This window comes from Carassius carassius, chromosome 10, assembly GCF_963082965.1.
Source record: "Carassius carassius chromosome 10, fCarCar2.1, whole genome shotgun sequence".
NCBI classification, from domain to species: Eukaryota; Metazoa; Chordata; class Actinopteri; order Cypriniformes; family Cyprinidae; genus Carassius; species Carassius carassius.
The window spans coordinates 15,931,693-15,951,521 of NC_081764.1; the positions used below are offsets into that span (position 1 = coordinate 15,931,693).

General features: G+C 36.1%; 2 protein-coding genes across 5 annotated transcripts in view; both read right to left on the minus strand.

Moving 5' to 3' along the window:
• LOC132151869 (ubiquitin carboxyl-terminal hydrolase 13-like) overlaps positions 1-13,201 on the minus strand; it is a 31,429-nt gene extending 18,228 nt beyond the window's left edge. For all 4 annotated transcript variants that reach the window (XM_059560352.1, XM_059560351.1, XM_059560350.1 and 1 more), the window contains exons 1-5: positions 12,970-13,201; positions 9,950-10,075; positions 5,664-5,724; positions 4,000-4,121; positions 168-310 (exon numbers count right to left, since the gene is read on the minus strand). In XM_059560352.1, coding sequence (XP_059416335.1) covers positions 168-310; positions 4,000-4,121; positions 5,664-5,724; positions 9,950-10,075; positions 12,970-13,080 — 563 coding nt within the window. In that variant the 5' untranslated portion in view covers positions 13,081-13,201. The remainder of the gene's footprint in view (positions 1-167; positions 311-3,999; positions 4,122-5,663; positions 5,725-9,949; positions 10,076-12,969) is intronic.
• A 1,594-nt stretch (positions 13,202-14,795) lies between these two features.
• Positions 14,796-19,460, minus strand: LOC132151870 (NADH dehydrogenase [ubiquinone] 1 beta subcomplex subunit 5, mitochondrial-like). The gene is made up of 6 exons (XM_059560353.1): positions 19,282-19,460; positions 18,839-18,924; positions 18,653-18,719; positions 18,501-18,562; positions 18,239-18,345; positions 14,796-15,001 (listed from the first exon to the last, which is right to left on the minus strand). Exons 1-6 carry the CDS (start codon positions 19,397-19,399, stop codon positions 14,881-14,883), a joined length of 561 nt encoding a protein of 186 aa, XP_059416336.1. The 5' UTR covers positions 19,400-19,460; the 3' UTR covers positions 14,796-14,880.
• Between the last annotated feature and the right edge of the window lie 369 nt (positions 19,461-19,829).

The window sequence follows — 19,829 nt, forward strand, 5'->3', positions numbered from 1 at the left end:
GTTATCCTTAACATATTCAAGCACTTATTCAAACATCACTAGCTTGTTTTGATATTAATCCACCAGGCAGAGAAAGCAGACATATCAGATTCAAGGGTGACCTGAAGCAAGCACCAGTAGTTTCTAAAATGCTAGTCCATGTGACTCTGGTCTCCCATGTGACCAACCTGGGAGGAATTCGAACCCCATTCTCCTGCTGTCTAAGGCTTCTGGCATGTCTAGATACTTGGATCTCCTCTTCCCATGAATCAGCCTCCTGCTTTTTGTATGGAGATGAAGCATTGAGGACGGCATCACAGGCTATTGAAACCTGAAAGTTAAAGGGACCTGTGAACATTAAATTGCTTAATTTGATATTGCACCTAATGAGTGCTTAAGAAACCACTGCAAGCTGGAAAGTGGTGCGGACTATTACTAATTAGATTTAAAAGCCTTGAAGCTCCTGGGCAGGTAATATAATGAATGCATTAATAAATATTAGTGCAGCAGCAGTAAATAAGCACACCATGCAATTGACAAGCACAAAAATGTGTTTCGTTGTGTGCTACTGTTTGTGTTGTATGAATAACTGAAGTACAACATAAACTGTAACAAATTAACCTTTTTTCATCATGTGTACTAATCAGAGCATGTGAGCGAAGCGTTCTCCGCTCTATGGATGTGGACATCTATGGGCATTCTTCTTAATTTTATTAAATATATTAATCTAATCTTAGCAAACATATCTAAAATGCAAAAACTGAAAAAGTGTATTTGATTTTCGTTCACTTCATTTCTGTGACAATAGCTGCAGTTGTTGTGCAATAGAACATTCAAAACCAGCTCATTAAAACACTAATGCACACACACACATGAGATGAAATATGTGTAGATCTTTACAAAATACACCTGGATTATAAAGCCTGTGAAAAGCACACACAAGATAAAATGTACTTAAAGAACTCTTGGATTATGATCTGGTTTGAGCGAGCGGCGCTGAGCGATATTGAGTGAGCTGAGCAGAATCTTCAGAAAGGAAATATTACCATTTCGCTCCACTCACATGCTCTGATACTAATACTAAATAAACAAGGATTGAGATATCTGTTTGTTCACTACTGTTAAAAATTATGGTGCAGGCAAGTTATTTTAATTCTTTTGATAAAAGTTTCTTATGCTCACAAAGGCTGCATTTTTATTATTATTTTTTTTTTTTTTACCAAAAATAGAGTAAAAACTAATATTGTGAAATACTGTCACAATTTACAATAACAATTTCTTTAAATATGTTATACAATATACAATATTTTCTATTTCTACATGGCAAAGCTGAATTTTCAGCAGTCATTACTCTAGTCTTTACTGTCACGTGATTATACTAATATGCTGATTTGCTGCTCAAGAAACCTTTTTATCATTATCAGTGTTGTTCTGCTTAATCATATTGAAAAATTTTGATTCTTGACTAACAAGAATTTACATTTTAAAATTAAAATACATTTTTATTTGAAAAATGAATTTTAATTTATAAACAACGTAAAAGACTTTACTATAACTTTTGATCAATTGAATGTCACGCTGTCTGGTCTCTGTTTCCCTGAGTCTCCACTAGTGGTCTCACTTCCCCATAGGCACCTCACCGCAGGCACTACAATTCCCACAAAGCCTTGTCCCTTCATCACAGTAATTGCACTCCTGTTAATTGCACTCAGGTGTCTTCACTTGATAGTCATTACCCTGCCTATATTAACTGGTCTTTTTCTGTTTGTTTTCATGGAGTCCTTTCATTCTGTCACCCAGTTTCCTCGCCTTCCGAGTTTCATCGTCTTCCGAGCTTCCTGTTCCCGTTCCTGTTCCTTCCCTGTTTGTTTATTGTTGGATGGATTTATGGTTTTGACCCCTGCTTGTTGGATGCTGATTTTGGCGGATGGTATGGGATACAATGATGCGGCCCTAAAGGACATTTTCAACACCGGTCTGGATGAACCGGTGCCTCGAAGGGAAATGGACCAGTTGGATGCTTTTAATTTCTGGGAGTTTGTGTTCTACCTACAACATCGGTCTCCGTGGAATACCCCAGCCACACCTGTTTCTCCCGGTGGGATGGCCGATTCTAGACCGGGGTCTACAAACAGGAGGACCACCAACCCAGCGCCACTGCCCAAGATGGCCGCCGTCCCAGCGCCACTGCCCAAGATGGCCGCCGGCCCAGCGCCACTGCACAAGATGACAGCCACAGTTGACCCTCCAGAGTCGAGTCAGGTCACCGTTGACCTTCCAGAGTCAGGGCTGGTCACCGTTGACCTTCCAGAGTCAGGGCTGGTAACCGTTGACCTCCCAGAGTCAGGGCTGGTCACCGTTGACCTTCCAGAGTCAGGGCTAGTCACCGTTGACCTTCCAGAGTCAGGGCTAGTCGCCGGTGATGTTCATGGGCAAAGTCAAGTCACCGGTGTTCTTCATGGGCAAGGGCAAGTCACCAATGATATTCATGAGCAGAGTCAAGTCACCATTGATCTTCCTGAATCCAGTCTAAACACCACGGAATTACCAGAGCCTCCCCACGCCTCTGCTGAACTACCAGAGCCTCTCCACGCCTCTGCTGAACTACCAGAGCCTCTCCACGTCTCTGCTGAACTACCAGAGCCTCTCCTTGTCTCTGCAGAACTTCCAGAGCCTTGTCACGTCTCAGCCGAACTCTCTGAGCGCTCGACTGATCCTGTCGTGGCCAGGGAGGCCACCCTTAACTTGTTCATGTTCTCTGTTTCAGACTTGCCTAACCAGACTTGCTCTCCTGTGTCATCGATCCCACTGTGGTGGTCTTCTGCACCGCCCGGGTGGGCTTCTGTCTCGACCGCACAGATGTGGTGGGCTTCTGTCTCGACCGCACGGATGTGGTGGTCTTCTGCGCCACCCTGGTGGGCTTCTGTCTCGACCGCACGGATGTGGTGGTCTTCTGCGCCGCCCGGGTGGGCTTCTGTCTCGACCGCATGACTCCAATTCCACCTTGCTCCTCTCTGGATTCCTGCCCTGTCGGTTCGGCCCTGGTCCACTGAACGTTATGTTCCTTCCTGGACTTGTGTTTTGTTGTTTTTGTTTTTTGCTCTTCTTCTTCTCTCTGTTTCCCTCTATGTACCTGGCCCTCCTTCCCTCCCCCTGATCCTCCGCTGGTCCACCTCCCTCCTGGGCTCCTTGTTTTTGTTTTTTGCACTTCTTGTCTCTTCCGAGTTTCCTCGTCTTCTGAGCTTCACGTTCCTGTTCCTTCCCTGTTTGTTTATTGTTGGATGGATTTATGGTTTTGACCCCTGCTTGTTGGATGCTGATTTGGATTACCCATTAAATACCACACTGCATTTGGATCTCTCGTCTCCTGCGTTTCTCTGGGTTCCGATCATAACACTGAATGTGTTCTTGCTGAGAAAAAGTACTAATTTCTTTCAACTGAAAAAATCTTATAGCTATTAACTTTTGAATGGTAGTTTATATTTTGAGATATTCACAAACAGCCCTGTGGATATTTGTGGTAAATTTTTAGTAAATTCTGTGTAAAATTCTGTGCACCTAATTTTCTTTTTCTTTTTTTGTCTATCAATAAGAAATTGTATGGTAAAATACAATGGATCAATATTATAACAGCCATCAGCCAAATTGCTCTCTCTGTATCTTTGTTTACTCCTTTATCACTCTTAATATTTTCACAAATACTGATTAAAAACACAAGACATGCTGTGTATTCAGGAAGCAATTACTGATAATGTTTGCTTTAAACCAAAAACTATTATAAGAATTAGATCTAATAAGAAATAAACTTATAGTACAAAATAAAAACTAATATTACTCCTACACGACATGGCATCACTTCACACAATGAGAAGCATATACAGTGAGTTTATAAAGTATAAGGTCATCTGCAGATGGAATAAAATGTAATGACGTGATGTTTGACAAACAAGCACTGAAACTGAAAAGACAGATCAGGCCTTTGGCATGCAGAGCACACAGGGCACATGAGCACACACTCACCAGTGCGGGCAACTCCTCAATATTTGGTAAAGGGATCTCAAAGTGGTCTGGAAATATGACAAGCTTTGCCTCATCTTCATACTCATAATCAACTCCATTAAAATCACGGTTAAGCTCTAAATCTTCAGGAAAGAAAGCAGAGAGAGATATTTTTAATCGAGAGCTGATGGGATGACTGCACTCAAAACAAGTGCTTAAAATGTCCCTCCCAAAAAATAATTAATAAACACATGATGAAAATGTACAAAATGTACACAATCAAAAATAAGTTTGCTATTTTCATATTTATCTTTAATGGTGCTTTTCCACTGCATGGTACGGCAAGGTACGGTTCACTTTTGGGGGGTTCCACTGAGTACAGAAACAGAAACTGGTACCTGGTACTTTTTTTTAGTACCACTTCGGTTGAGGTTGAACCGTACCGTTACCAAAATGTGACGTGTAAACTCTGCTGATCACTGATTGGCTGGAGAGAATATTCACTACCTACATCACTGAGCTTCCGACACAAACACAACAGAACTGCTAGATTTAAATCAGTACAGCCAACGAAGAAGTGAACGCAACTGTTTTGAACGAGCGCACCTTTTTTAACAACCCAAAAATGGCCGTTGTATTTTCTGTTGAGGAAGTATAGACGTTCCTCTCGTTGATAGCAGAGGAGCGACGCAGAAAATGAAAAAGTTGCAGCAGTAGAGGCGCGCAACTAATAATAATGACATGTGAATAACCCCGCCCTCTCTAAAGCGATACTAAACTGCAGTGGAAATGCAAACCGAGCCGTGCTGTAATGTACTGAGCCGTGCCGAGCCGAGTCGTACCATGCAGTGGAAAAGCACCATTAGTATGTTTTGATTAAACATTTTCTTGAGCTCCCTTGATTAAACCACAAACATTACAATTTGAGACAAGAATGTATATCAATATCTATAAAAAGTGGTTTAGTCTTTTTCCGGTTTTTAACAACCTTTAAAATGGCTTATTTACACTTAAATAGTCCTGCAATGCAAATTTTTCTAATTATCTCTGTAGTCTCGCAATCAAAATGAGGTTATAAAAACAGCAACTTTATTACTATAAAAGAATAATAAATTAATTTAATTAGTTTGAGGTTTTTTTCTGCATGATAACATGACTATGAAAACTGACGGACTAAAGAAAGCATTTGATCGCATATGTTTGCAGTCTAAGCCACTCCGTAATAGAACAGTCTGAGTTGCCTAAATTACATATTTGGGAAAGCATTGTGTGTTTACAAAATGACTGGCATCCTTTCTGACGTATTGTCCTCAAACAGAGAAGGAGGCATGTATATTGATTGGATGTCTGAGAATAAGGGTCCGCCGGTCTCCCACCTGCTACGTCACACCTCCATTGGCAGAAGTGTGTCAGCTTGGGGGATTGATAGGGCACAGCAGCTGACAGGCACAGTCGGCCACTGTAAACCAACCCTCTATAGCTGATGATTAGGCCAGGGCAAGCATGTGGCACTTTAGATTTAGAACGGTTACTAACTGCATATACAAATAAATTAGCTAATTTTAGTCCCAGGCCAGTAATGACTGAGACTGCTAGACATATAAATATATGGCTAATTTAAAAGGGTTTGAGGTAGAAGTTTCAGTCTGGGATTTATTTATTTTTTTACTTTAAAACAGACTTACCTAAAAATACTTTTCCGTTTCTTCTTCTTGGTATGGCACCCCCTGCAGCACCTGTGGCTTTCTGTAATTAACATCAGGAAACAACAAGGGTCATAAAACTGTAAAGTGCTTTGTACTCAAATATTTACGTGGTTTTAGTATGTGATGTGGATATTTTCAATATTTATAAGCAGCGCTGTCAGTATTCTGATTGTATGTTTGTTGTAATAATGCCACATGTAACATTACATTTGTGAAAGTATATATACTGAACAACAAATATTACTGAATCATGCTGCAAATATGGATAAAATCCAACTGATGTGCATATGGAAGCTTGACAGATGTGAATGAGTGTTCTGTACAAAGTGCATAATGGCAAAATCAGTTGATTGGAGAGTAAAGAGGACTACTGAATAGATAATGATGACACATTTCTTATGTTATCCCAAGTATAAACAGCCAACACAAAAGCTACAGGAACTGTAAATAGCAGCATTTAACCAGCACATTCACATTCACTTGGAACGAACAAAAAACCGTTATATAATTAGGGTCCTTTTCTAAATGACCAAAAAATCAGTCATGATTAGACAAATGTATAGGAGCAGGCTGGGATTCAATAGAACTGCTAAGACAGTACCTTAACATCTGAAGACTTCAAATCTGTCATATTGAATTCAGTACATACAGGTGCATCTCAATGAATTAGAATGTCGTGGAAAATTTCATTTATTTCAGTAATTCAACTAAAATTGTGAAACATGTATTAAATAAATTAAATGCACACAGACTGAAGTAGTTTAAGTATTTGGTTCTTTTATTTGTGAAGATTTTGGCTTACATTTAACAAAAACCCACCAATTCCCTATCTCAACAATTTAGAATAAGGTGACATCCCAATCATCTAATCAAGTCAAAACACCTGCAAAGGTTTTCCTTTTCCTTATTGACAATCATTGACAACATTCACAAGGAGGGTAAACCACAAACATTCATTGTCAAAGAAGCTGGCTGTTCACAGAGTGCTGTATCCAAGCATGTTAACAGAATGTTGAATGGAAGGAAAAAGTGTGGAAGAAAAAGATGCACAACCAATCGAGAGAACCGCAGAAATCGATTCAAGAATTTTAGAGAACTTCACAAGGACAGGACTGAGGCTGGGGTCATGGCATACAGACGTGTAAAGGAATTTGGCTACAGTTGTCGTATTCCTCTTGTTAAGCCACTCCTGAACCACAGACAACATCAGAGGAGTCTTGCTAAGGAGAAGAAGAACTGGACTGTTGCCCAGTGGTCCAAAGTCCTCTTTTCAGATGAGAGCAAGTTTTGTATTTCATTTGGAAACCAAGGTCCTAGAGTCTGGAGGAAGGGTGGAGAAGCTCATAGCCCAAGTTGCTTGAAGTCCAGTGTTAAGTTTCCACAGTCTGTGATGATTGGGGGTGCAATGTCATCTGCTGGTGTTGGTCCATTGTGTTTTTTGAAAACCAAAGTCACTGCACCCGTTTACCAAGAAATTTTGGAGCACTTCATGCTTCCTTCTGCTGACCAGCTTTTTTAAGATGCTGATTTCATTTTCCAGCAGGATTTAGCACCTGCCCACACTGCCAAAAGCACCAAAAGTTGGTTAAATGACCATGGTATTGGTGTGCTTGACTGGCCAGCAAACTCACCACACCTGAACCCCATGGAGAATCTATCTACTTCAGTCTGTGTGCATTGAATTTATTTAATACATGAGTTTCACAATTTGAGTTGAATTACTTAAATAAATGAACTTTTCCACAACATTCTTATTTATTGAGATGCACCTGTGATTAAAAACAATATAAATCGGTGTTAAATAATGCAGTACAGCTCATTTATGTTTATCTACCATGCTGTCTAGTTATCTCAGAAAACAATTGAAATGTCACTCAGTTTGTGAAAAAGCTCAGAAATTTTTTTTACCGTAAATATCCAGATATCCTTTTATTGTGCTTTTTCTTGCTGACATTTCCCAATAGGGTTAGTTCAGAAGACACATGCTGGGCTCATCACTTATAGGCCAAAATGTCAAAGCACCCTCTGAACTACCTAATTCTTTTATTTTGTGCAAAAGAAGTGCCACATCACAAGATTAAAACCATAACATTCAAAGATGCTTTCAAAAAAAATAAAATAAATAACAAGTCATAGCTCTGGACAATCACCTCTACATTTTTCTAAATCCAACAGACCTCCTGCTATGTAATCTTCATGAACTGCGGAAATTTAGCTATAGCCAATATCTAAAACTTGAAGAAAAAGCAGGCAAAAGCCATCTGACTCACAAAGAAGAGTGAAAATCACACCTCTCTGGACCTTTTAATGAATCATTTCAATAGTCTTAGCTGCTTTCTAAATCCAACAGGCATCAATGTTTGCTACATTTTTCCACATTTTTAGAGGTAAAAATAAAAGTTCAAGTTCAAGTTGAGCTTTATTGTCATTCCGCTACATGTGTGGACATACAGTGGAACGAAATGTCATGCTTTACAGGATCACTGTGCTACATAAATACAGACATACAACAATGAAGTTAAACAGTATAAGCCTATACGCAACTAGCCTCAAAAGAGGACAAATTAAAAGGATGTGACCTCAATAAGCTACAAACTCTGGATGCAACAACTCATTAATCAAATCAGTTATGATAATAATTGATAACTAATTTGATTAGCAATTAATTTTGTTTGTGCACTATGCTCAGAAAACAAATTCTAAAATTAAATTCAACATGTAACACAAGTAACTGTATTTTTTATGAGATTATTAATGGAATAATATAATGGAATATAACTCAATATGTTAAGATGATTGAATGTGTGTTCCTCTTACCTCATACCAGGTTTAGTCTTTGTTTTTGTTTTTCTTTATTATGATTTTTTAATTTAGTTATTGTAACTACTTTCAAAAAGAAAAACAAACGGTTTAATTTTTTGCATATAAAGTTTAATTGCCTACATAGATACAATCAGTATATTTGTTTTCATTGCCTACAAATTTCACATTGTTTAGATGACACGTTTGTTGGGAAACGTGAAAGAACAATTTTGTAAATAATGTATTTAAATAAAAAAATTTAAATACTGAATCTTTTTTCCATCCAATTAATCAACAATGTAACTGTCAAACTAATCAATAGTCAATATACTAACAAAAGCTCAAAGAAAGCTCCACAGATCCACACACGTCATTCAATATTAGGGCAATATTAGGGTATCGATTCACAAGCTCTCAAGTCGATTCGATTTCGATTCTCGATTCGATTCTCGATTATGATTCTCGATTCGATTTTCGATTATGATTCTCGGTTCGATTTTCTATTCTCGATTCAACTCAATGAATATAGATATAATACAAATACTATATTTATTTAAAAAAAATTAAGAGCCACAAACCTGTATATTAAACTCTTATATTAGGTACACTTGGGTACGTTAAAACAGAACCCATCTCTAATTTTCAAATGCATACAATTATGTTAAATAAATACAATAGAATTTTGATGCAAGATGAAAAATGTATGCTAAAAAAAAAAAGTCAGAACAGTCGCATTCCTTGATCAAACAGGATCAAGTGATTTCATTTTTAAGATAAAATAATCATTCAAAAAAAAATTATTCATGGCCTTTGAGAACCGATTTTGAATCGACCACATTTTAAAAAACGATTAGTCGAAAAATAGATTTTTTTTACCCAGCCCTATTCAATATCCACATCCTCCACCCCTTGCATGTTTAATAAGTATTATTGCTCATTTGAAAATGCTTTGCAATACATGTTTAGTATTGTTGGCCTTATTTAGCAACTTATAATACTTAAAGCTATTCTACAGATTTCCTCTTAAAGTCAGCGCAATGCATTCCACAGATTCTGACTTAACCGAATAAGACACTGGCCTCAAAAAAAAGTTTACTCGTTAATAATATTGTTAATTGGCACCTTACGTTTATGTCAATGCTTTTGTTATGTTACTGGATGCACTGTATCTTTTTGCACTCAAAAAATGAAGTCAAGAGTGTCAATTTGCAAATGAAGTTAATTCCAGTGAGCAGACAAAAGTTCTTCATCAAGACATTGATAGGAACAAGTGCTGCATTACAGTACATTACACCAATGATCATTAAATATTACTTTGTCTCTTTTGCTTTATTTGTGTTGTTGGATACCATTCTATAACACAATAGCTATGCACTGGTTCCTAAAGTTTAGAGTGTAGAATGAAACATATGTTTACTTTTTCCATTTGCAAAGAATTCAATCCAACAATAAACTCTTCTTACCTCTTTCACGTGTCGTTTTAAGTGCATGTACACACTCTGTCCAGTTTTATGGTAATGTCTCTCCACATGTTCCCTTCCGAAACCCAGGAATGAGTTTATACACACATACAGACCTCCTTCTGATTCCTAAAAAAAAATGATGAAACAAAAGATTACAGCTAAGACAGATGTTGCCAAGTAATTTTATACTTCACGTTAAATGTATTAAGTTACACTTACAAAACAAATGTGAACAAAACTGCTATTAGAGAGTGTTCAAGTCATACACATCATCAATATACAAACATACACATGAAAAGAGGAAACACTTTAATGAACATAATCGAAAACACCTGCATCGAACAGTCAAGGGCTTTACTGAATTTTACTGCAAAGTATCTGCTCTCTGTTATTAGAAATAAAATGATTAGACATAAAAGTAAAATTATAAATAAACAAAGTCGCATTTAAATTACTACAGTAATGGTGCTCTTTTTTGTTGCTGCAGATGTTTTCAGGCATTTATTGCCATAACATGGCTTTTTGGATATATGATAGGGGAGAGCAGGGGCGAAAGTACCATTTTTCAGAAAAACATCATTTTAAAAGATAATGTTGTAGACAGAGATATATTTCTGCTGTGGCCAGTAACTCATAAGTCTGGTCTATCAATACCAGGTGGTATTTTGTAGAAATGTAGAAAGGCTTCAGTATAATTTCAATTTGAACATAAGTTGCACATTGTTACTTTTGACCCCATCGGTTGGGACGAAAGTAACACAACAATATAAGCTAGATTTATTTTCTGTTACTCTTATTTTTATTAAGTATACCTGACTATGACCTTGTAAATATGTAACTGCAAACATATTCTGTCTTTTATTTTTGTAAAAAAAATTATTAAATTACATATTTATATTTATATTTTTATTTTAAATTTAAGTTTCATCAAATGTCTCAAAACCCGACTGTACAAACCTTATTTTTTTATTTTTTTATTTCAGTGTATTTTTATAAAACATTTTTTCAACAGAATGAACAATATAATAATTAAATTACATTGGCATAATATAAATTCTAAACATAATGTAACAGTAGGCCTATTCATGTTTCCATCCAGTTGTTTTTATGCATAAATTCAAAATGTGCATTAAAACATCTGGAAACACTGCAAATTCATAGCTGTAGGTGTAAAAGCTAAGGTATGGCTAAAACCTAAATATAACTAAGGTAAATGCGAGGTAGGAGCTGCCCAGATGTTCCTCTATGTCCAGAAACGCTCTCTCATAAACATCTGGATAAAACCAGACCACTGTTTGTCTATCTGACCCTCACTCATACATATTCTTTTGGTATAATATGACATAAACATTTTAATAAATGATGCAAGAGACAGAAATTCACAGAATAGCATGTACCGGAACAAAATAAATACTTCTTGTCACTGTAGCGGGACAAAAGTAACAACTGTTACTTTCGTCCCGACAGGAACTCCTGGCATTTAAACCTGATTTACTTTTATACTAAAAAACTTTGATAATGCAAACTTTAGGATGTGTTAAAGCACTAAATAACCTGTAGATTGATCATTACTGTGACACATGAAACAAAATAAACAACACAACTAATTAAAAAAAATTACCGCTTCAATAATTTACTTTTTGTACTCGAAAACAGTTTTACCGACCTAACTGCGGGAAATGATGAGGAAATCACGTGATATTTCTCAGCTCCATCAAGGATTGAATGCTGAATATACCGTCATAGCTGGGAATGCAAATGCAGTAATAGGCTCTGAGAAAATCGCTTTGTTACTTTCGTCCCGCGTTACTTTCGCCCCGGTTCTCCCCTATATATGTTTGGTTATTAAGATTATTCATATTTTTATTTACATTTATAATGGCATTTATAAATGTTTATGTACAGTAGGTAACACTCAGTGATTGTTTTTGTTCTGACATGTTGGTGTTATATCTTTCATTTGGATAAGTAATCAAAGCTGTATAAAAAATTATTTAAAAAAACATGTCTGTCTTCATTTCAACAAAATGTGATTATTTTAAAGGGGGATGATTCTTTACTATACACACTCTAAGATATCAAGTTTGTTTTCAGTAGTGTTTTGTTCCTTTTAAAGTGAAAAATTCATATAAAGCAATAAGAGAAATTCTTTTAAATAGTCTTGTAATCTGGATCAAAACACTAAGTTGCTGGGCCGGTGTGTGTAAGTCAGGGTGTTGAGGGCCCACCAGACTGAAAAACCTGTCACTAGCTCCTGGTGACACACGAGCTTGAACAGATAGTGTGTAAAAATAACCTGTCTTTTAGTCTGATGTGTCGAACTCCAAACAGCTGAGTCACCTATAAAACTTTTAGAGCTGTTAGCTAGTTTGTCACTTTTCCCACATTTATATAAACATTGCCACCAATTCTCACCGAAATATATGGTATTCTATATTATTTGTGGTCAGAGCTTGTACACTTGAGTAGGCCTATGCATAACAGCCCACATTGACCTGTTTTCTTTTTATAGCTCATAGCTGCTTAATGCTTATTAGTGTACATTTAGGAAATCGTTTTCAAATACATCAATCTACACAGTCGTTTGTCTTGATGTCAGGCAAATATCATAAAGTACAGTATGATCTCAACAAGTAGCTATCACACTACTAGATTGCCAGTGTTGATGAGAGGATGACGAACGCCAAAGAATGTGGGATATAATGACTGCTTTGATACGACTTTAAACACAGGACAGAAATTCTGTGTAATAAAGCGTTCAGACTGGCAGTGTTTATGCTGCCATAACATCTGGAGCTCGTATAGCGCCATTTGAAGTAGGGAAACCAGGTCCCACTGTACGGTGTAAACACCCGTGTGATATTGATTTATTTCTGAAGGCTGTCGCCTAAGTTGAGCTGGAGAATTGTGGCCGAGGATCCCACATCTCTCTTTACGCGCTATACGCAGCTTTTCACGTGTCAGAGGGACGCCAGTTGTTGTTTATTGTTCATGCATGAAGTATTTGACATAATACTCACAGGTGAGTCGTAGGAAAAAGCGCATTCGCTCTTGAAAACCCTGTCTCCTGTCCTCGGTACTCTAATGGTGGGCATGTACGGGACCAGTAGCTCTCCCAAATCTGTAGCCATCTTCACATTACTGCTGCTCGCACCACTATGAGCCTCGCTGGAGCAGCGTGTCAGGCAGAAGATGAGATGGGGTTATTTTTACCTCAGACAGACCCGACATTCCTCATGGAACGAGGGATATGACGACGAAAACATTGGAACATTGAGGGATGGAGGGTGGGGGGTTTAGGGGAGGGAGACAATGGGTCCTTGTAGAAACAGATCAGATCTACAGTACGCTCAATGAGTTTGATGTGTTTATTATAACGGCAGTAGCGCCCTTTTGTCTGCATAGTGTTCGGTAGCCCACAGAGCAACTTAACGTTATCTTTTTTTATTTTACCTTTTAACTAGCAAATTATTATTATTATTTTTTAAATATTATATGTGTTGTCTTTTATTGTTGTTATCATTTTTTGTTATGCAAAAAATTTATGTTCTATTGATACTATAAAACAGGTTTCATCTTTAACCTGTTATTTTAAGTTTTCACGTTATGTACTTGATTATTTTTTTTAAAAGTACTATACAAAAAATGTTTATAATTATTTATTATGTAAACTTTTAATTTACATTATTTGCCAGTTTATTACACTGAACAAAATTATAATCGCAAAACTTTTGTTTTTGCCCCCATTTTTCATGAGCTGAACTCAAAGATCTAAGACTTTTTCTATGTACACAAAATGCCTATTTCTCTCAAATATTGTACATAAATCTGTCTAAATCTGTGTTAGTGAGCACTTCTCCTTTGGTGAGATAATCCATCCACCTCACAGGTGTGGCATATCAAGATTCTGCTTAGACAGCATGATTATTGCACAGGTGTGCCTGTGGCTGGCCACAATAAAAGGCCACTCTAAAATGTGCAGTTTTACTGTATTGCGGGGTCAGTATCTTGTGTTACCACCATTTGCCTCACGCAGTGCAATGCATCTCCTTTGCATAGAGTTAATCAGGTCATTGATTGTGCCCTGTGGAATGTTGGTCCACTGTGTTGCATTTATAAATTTGTTCAATGTATATATGCAATGAATCATTTATTCTACACTAACCTTAAAAACTAATAACTTTACTTTTAATAATAATAATTTAATAATAATAATTCTGTTCTAAATTTTAATTTTTTATTTTAATTGTATTAATTGAAACAAAATATATTGAAACTCATGTTTTAGACTGACATATTGAAATACAATAGACTGGTATACAGTAGTTCGGCTGTTTGCTTGGAAAAATAATAAACTGATATTTTATTTTATTCACAGTTGTGAAACTATCTTTTCTTTTCATTTACATCTGCTTCTGACATAGTACTTTAACACTTTACTATTACTATTATTACAGTTACTGGAAATTTCTGATTCTAGTTTGACTTGATTACAAAAATACAAATATTTTTTATAATAATAAAGGTATATCTAGGTTTTGATTCCAAATGTTTTGGTGGTATTTGCTATCTTGCAAAAAAATCCTACATGACTTTATTTGGTTGATCTTATGTAATTATAAAGAATGAAGACAGTAGCTTTCAAACTTCTATACACATAAAAGCATCATAAAAGTAGTTAGTATGTGCTGTATTCTGAATCTTCTTAACCCATTCAATAAATTTGTCTGTCTAATTTCTGTCTGAAATTAATAAATGATGAAATAATTTTCACAAGGATAAATAAGAGCAGTGACTTATTTATAATAATTAGTTTATTGGTGCTAGAGGCAAAAGAAAAGGGTAAAAAAGAAAAGATATTTTTTATTAATAAAAATACATTATACATTGTATAATGTCTGAATATTTTGGACTGGTATGCATGACCACTCCTAGTTATCTGGGGATGACTTGGGGCTGTGGTCGATAAGATTCTTATCAAGTGTCTGAATCTGAAACCAGGGTCCATCTCCTTTTTCTCTCATGTGTCGGCGAACTTCAAGTTGTAGTTGTCTACAAGAAAAATAGGTGATAAATTAGAGATTATCTATTAGCCTACATAAAAACTACATAAAGACTGATGATAAATTGTATTCCAACTTAAACAATTCCTTTATTATTTTTTACCCTAGAGATATTTTCGCTTTTCATCTAATCTCCTAGTACATGTTTTTTTAATGATATTGTTTATTAATGATTTTAATAACAATAATTTCTTTACTTGAAGACACCTCGCACTCAAAATGAACCTACACATGGTGCAGATAGCTTTAGCGTGCAGAATTTTGAAAGGTCGTAATACAGACTGTTTAAAACCAAGTCATCTAAACCTCTAGTTCAGGTTGCCTTGAATTGTTTTTGCACTAATTAGTTTGTCCACAATGTCAAAAAAGAAAAGAAAAAGACTCAAAATAAGTAAACAGCAGTGTTGACAAGCTCTTGTGTGAGGGGGTTATGAGATATCCACTACTCTAGTTTAATGAGTATAAAGGCAGTGATATCGGTCATGACTTCTGGCGAGATATAGTGCAGACACTGGATGAAGATGATTATCAAATGGAGTATAGCTTGAAAGGCTGCACATTCTGCTGTATGCATACACTGAGCCACTTCAGCCAGTAACACTTCAACAGACAAAAACACACACAATTATGTCAAAATGCACCATTTTGGCAAGTGACTTAAATGAGTTACAAAGTCCTAAATGACTGTCAAGAGTTGGGAGAAAATCAGACGCGTGTCAGATCCATGTCATGTGCATTAGGTTTTAAAGAGGCAGTGCTGCTTTTAAAATGAAATATGATGAAACCTGTCATTGATTTAAATCAGAGAACATAAGAAAACGAGAAAATCACTGGACTGCTCTAGTCGCTGTTTAACTTTTGTAGCTTGAATAAAGATTTGTTTATATAGTTTATGCATATTCAATTTATAGTTTGTGAAGATTGTTTTAAGTTCACTTAAATTAAAAGTTGTTATATTTTTCAGAGCCTATTAAATGTTAAAAAAAAATGGCTCTCAATTACAGGTGCATCTCAATAAATTTGAATGTTGTGGAAAAGTTCATTTATTTCAGTAATTCAAGTAAAATTGTGAAACTAGTGTATTAAATAAATTCAATGCACACAGACTGAAGTAATTTAAGTCTTTGGGTCTTTTAATTGTGATTTTGGCTTACATTTAGCAAAACCCCACCAATTCACTATCTCAGCGAATTAGAATAGGGTGACATGCCAATCAGCTAATCAAGTCAAAACACCTGCAAAGGTTTCCTGAGCCTTCAAAACAGTCTCTCAGTTTGGTTCACTAGGCTACACAATCATGGGTAAGACTGCTGAACTGACAGTTGTCCAGAAGACAATCATTTACACTCTTCACAAGGAGGGTAAGCCACAAACATACATTGTCAAAGAAGCTGGCTGTTCACAGAGTGCTGTATCCAAGCACGTTAACAGAATGTTGAGTGGAAGGATAAAGTGTGGAAGAAAAAGATGCACAACCAACCGAGAGAACCGCAGCCTTAAATCGATTCAAGAATTTGAGTGAACTTCACAAGGAACGGACTGAGGCTGGGGTCAAGGCATACAGACGTGTCAATTTGGCTACAGTTGTTGTATTCCTCTTGTTAAGCCACTCCTGAACCACAGACAACGTCAGAGGCGTCTTACCTGGGCTAAGGAGAAGAAGAACTGGACTGTTGCCCAGTGGTCCAAAGTCCTCTTTTCAGATGAGAGCAAGTTTTGTATTTGGAAACCAAGGTCCTAGAGTCTGGAGGAAGAGTGGAGAAGCTCATAGCCCAAGTTGCTTGAAGTCGAGTGTTAAGTTTCCACAGTCTGTGATGCTCTGGGGTGCAATGTCATCTGCTGGTGTTGGTCCATTGTGTTTTTTGAAAACCAAAGTCAGTGCACCCATTTACCAAGAAATTTTGGAGCACTTCATGCTTCCTTCTGCTGACCAGTTTTTTGAAGATACTGATTTCATTTTCCAGCAGGATTTAGCACCTGCCCACACTGCCAAAAGCACCAAAAGTTGGTTAAATGACCATGGTGTTGGTGTGCTTGATTGGCCAGCAAACTCCCCAGACCTGAACCCCATAGAGAACCTATGGGCTATTGTCAAGAGGAAAATGAGAAACAAGAGACCAAACAATGCAGATGAGCTGAAGGCCACTGTCAAAGAAACCTGGGCTTCCACCTCAGCAGTGCCACAAACTGATCACCTCCATGCAACGCTGAATTGAGGCAGTAATTAAAGCAAAAGGAGCCCCTACCAAGTATTGAATACATGAACAGTAAATTTACTTACTTTGTAGAAGGCCAACAATTCACAATTTTTTTTTTTTTTTGGTTTTATAAAGTATTCTAATTTGTTGAGATAGTGAATTGGTGGGTTTTTGTTACATGTGAAATAAAATAAATCACAAAATTAAAAGAACCAAAGACTTAAACTACTTCAGTCTGTTTGCACTGAATTATTTTAATAAACGAGTTTCACAATTTGAGTTGAATTACTGAAATAAATGAACTTTTCCATGATATTCTAATTCATTGAGATCAACATTCTTCAAAATATCTTCATTTGTCTTTAGCAGAATGAAGAAATTAATTAAGGTCTGGAACAACTTCAGGGTGAGTAAAATGACAATTTTAATTTTTGTGTGAACTATTACTTTAAATCACTTAAGGCATTAAATTAAAATTAACTAACAATGACCAATCCTTTGTTACAGTTTGTAGTAATCTATGTTCATATTAGCTAGTTAGTAAATTAGTTAAATACAGCCATTCATGGTTAGTTAATGTTAGCTCAGGTCCATTAGATAATATTAACGGATGCAACTTTTGATTTTAATAATGTATTAGTAAATAATAGCCATAACGAAGATTAATAAATGCATCAGATGTATTTTTCATTGTTAGCTCATGTTAGGCAAGGAATATTTCACCCAAAAATGAAAATCTGATAAATTTACCTCAAGCCATTCAAGATCTGATGGAACCCATTAACTGCAGAGGATCCATTGGTGAACAAGTGATGCAATGTAACTAAAGTACATTTTGGATGGCCTGAGGATGAGTGTATTTTCAGCAAATTTTCATTTTGGGGTGAACTATTCCTTTTAATGTGAACAAATGAAATTTTATTGTCAAGTTTTGCCATATATTTAAGAAAATATAACCCTAATTAAATGGAAATAACTACATGTCATTTCTCATTGAATTTAAGTAGTGGAATAATAAGACATTTTACCTCATTTCAGCCTTCTCTGCCTCAATGTGGATAAGTGCCATCATTTTCTCATAGTCCTTCACTGGGCTGTCATAAAAGGTACGAGCAATCCAACGGGTGATGGGATGCTAAGATATTATGAAGACAACCAATGAAAGGAAAGACAAAAAGCATCATGACAGCAGCTACACAATTTTAAAAAATGTATAAGATTAACAATAGTCAATTTTCTTCTGGCATATAGTGTGTATTTAATGTTTTATTCACTTAAATATCAGAATACCTTGTAGTACTCCCAGTGCTCTGGTTCATAGCCTTCTGGTATCTCAGCAAACTCAGATTCTCCTGTTTAGTGAAATGCAGACATGAATCAAGTTTTTATGGCAGGTACACAAGTTATAAGAAGCACAACTATCAGGTACAATAGAAACTTACCTATGAAGATATTAACAAATGTTACAAGCACTGCCATAGGGATACCAGTCAGAATAATGTAATATTTCTAGTGTAATGATGTGAGAGTGAAGAGAAAGATCAGAATTTTTTTTTTTAATATCATTTGAAAAGAATGAGAAGTATAAATAATATGCAACTAAAGCAAAGTATTAAAACAAGCTTTACCAGCAGGTGAAGAAATCTTCTGTCATAGAAGTCAGTGGGCTTGATGATAAACATCCTTTTGCCATGGCTCCCATGGCGGACAACAACTGTAAAAGAAAGGTTAAAGGTTAAAAGTAGGGCCAAAATATTGTGCTTGACTGAAGTGTTAAATTTACTGCTTGCACAACAACAAGACACTCAAAAAATATTCTGAATCACAAACTGCATGTATGAAATTCAAACTATATGAACATGAAAAAACGGCCATGCAAAATATTTCAATATTTACATAAGTATACAAACAACAACTGTATGTGATAGCTACAGGACGGTTATAGAGGTGATTGTTGTAGAGGCCAGTTTTACACTTGACATGCTAAACAAGCAAAGCAAGGTCACTGCTAAAAAAATATTCCTTCTAAACGGTCATATAGTTTGGTTTAGTAACAATAAATATCGTTTACCTTGTTTTGAACGTGCAACCGTCCGGGAGAGAAGATTTGAAGATTGACACGTTCTTTTCAGCGGGTTTAATCTGACTGTAAAAGCAGCCGCCGAACGCAAAAGGCTCATGCCCACCATGACTGTTGAGGGAGCGCGTGAACAAGGCCTGCTCTGATTGGCTCATCTGACGCAGAGTGAAGCCGTGCTCTCCATTGATATTTAGGGCAAAATAAAGCTGCCTAAATTAATAAACTATTTACAATATTTTGCATATTTTAAATAAATAAATAAAACATTGGATTTTTTTACAAGCTATTTACATGAACAGTTATATTAGACATATAAGAAACATTGTTAATAGGTGGACATAACGGTAGTTCTCCATTACTTGAAGAGAAAGCATGAGAATATAGAATAGAATAGAATAGAATAGAATAGAATAGAATAGAATAGAACACAGAATGAATGAATTAATATAGAAAACGTGCAAAATGAAAACAGATAAAGTCTTGAATGCATGATATTAGTTATATAATTAGATAATTTACAGTCATTTACATTTCAGTCT

Bases quoted from the DNA above. Each gene is read 5' to 3' on its own strand.
- LOC132151870 (XM_059560353.1), bottom strand. From the start codon at position 19,399: ATGGTGGGCATGAGCCTTTTGCGTTCGGCGGCTGCTTTTACAGTCAGA. The intron at 18,720-18,838 runs GTAAAGCTTGTT...TCATTACACTAG, and splicing joins GAAGATTTCTTCACCTGCTG to AAATATTACATTATTCTGAC. The intron at 15,002-18,238 runs GTAAAATGTCTT...TTTTTCTTGTAG, and splicing joins GCAGAGAAGGCTGAAATGAG to ACAACTACAACTTGAAGTTC.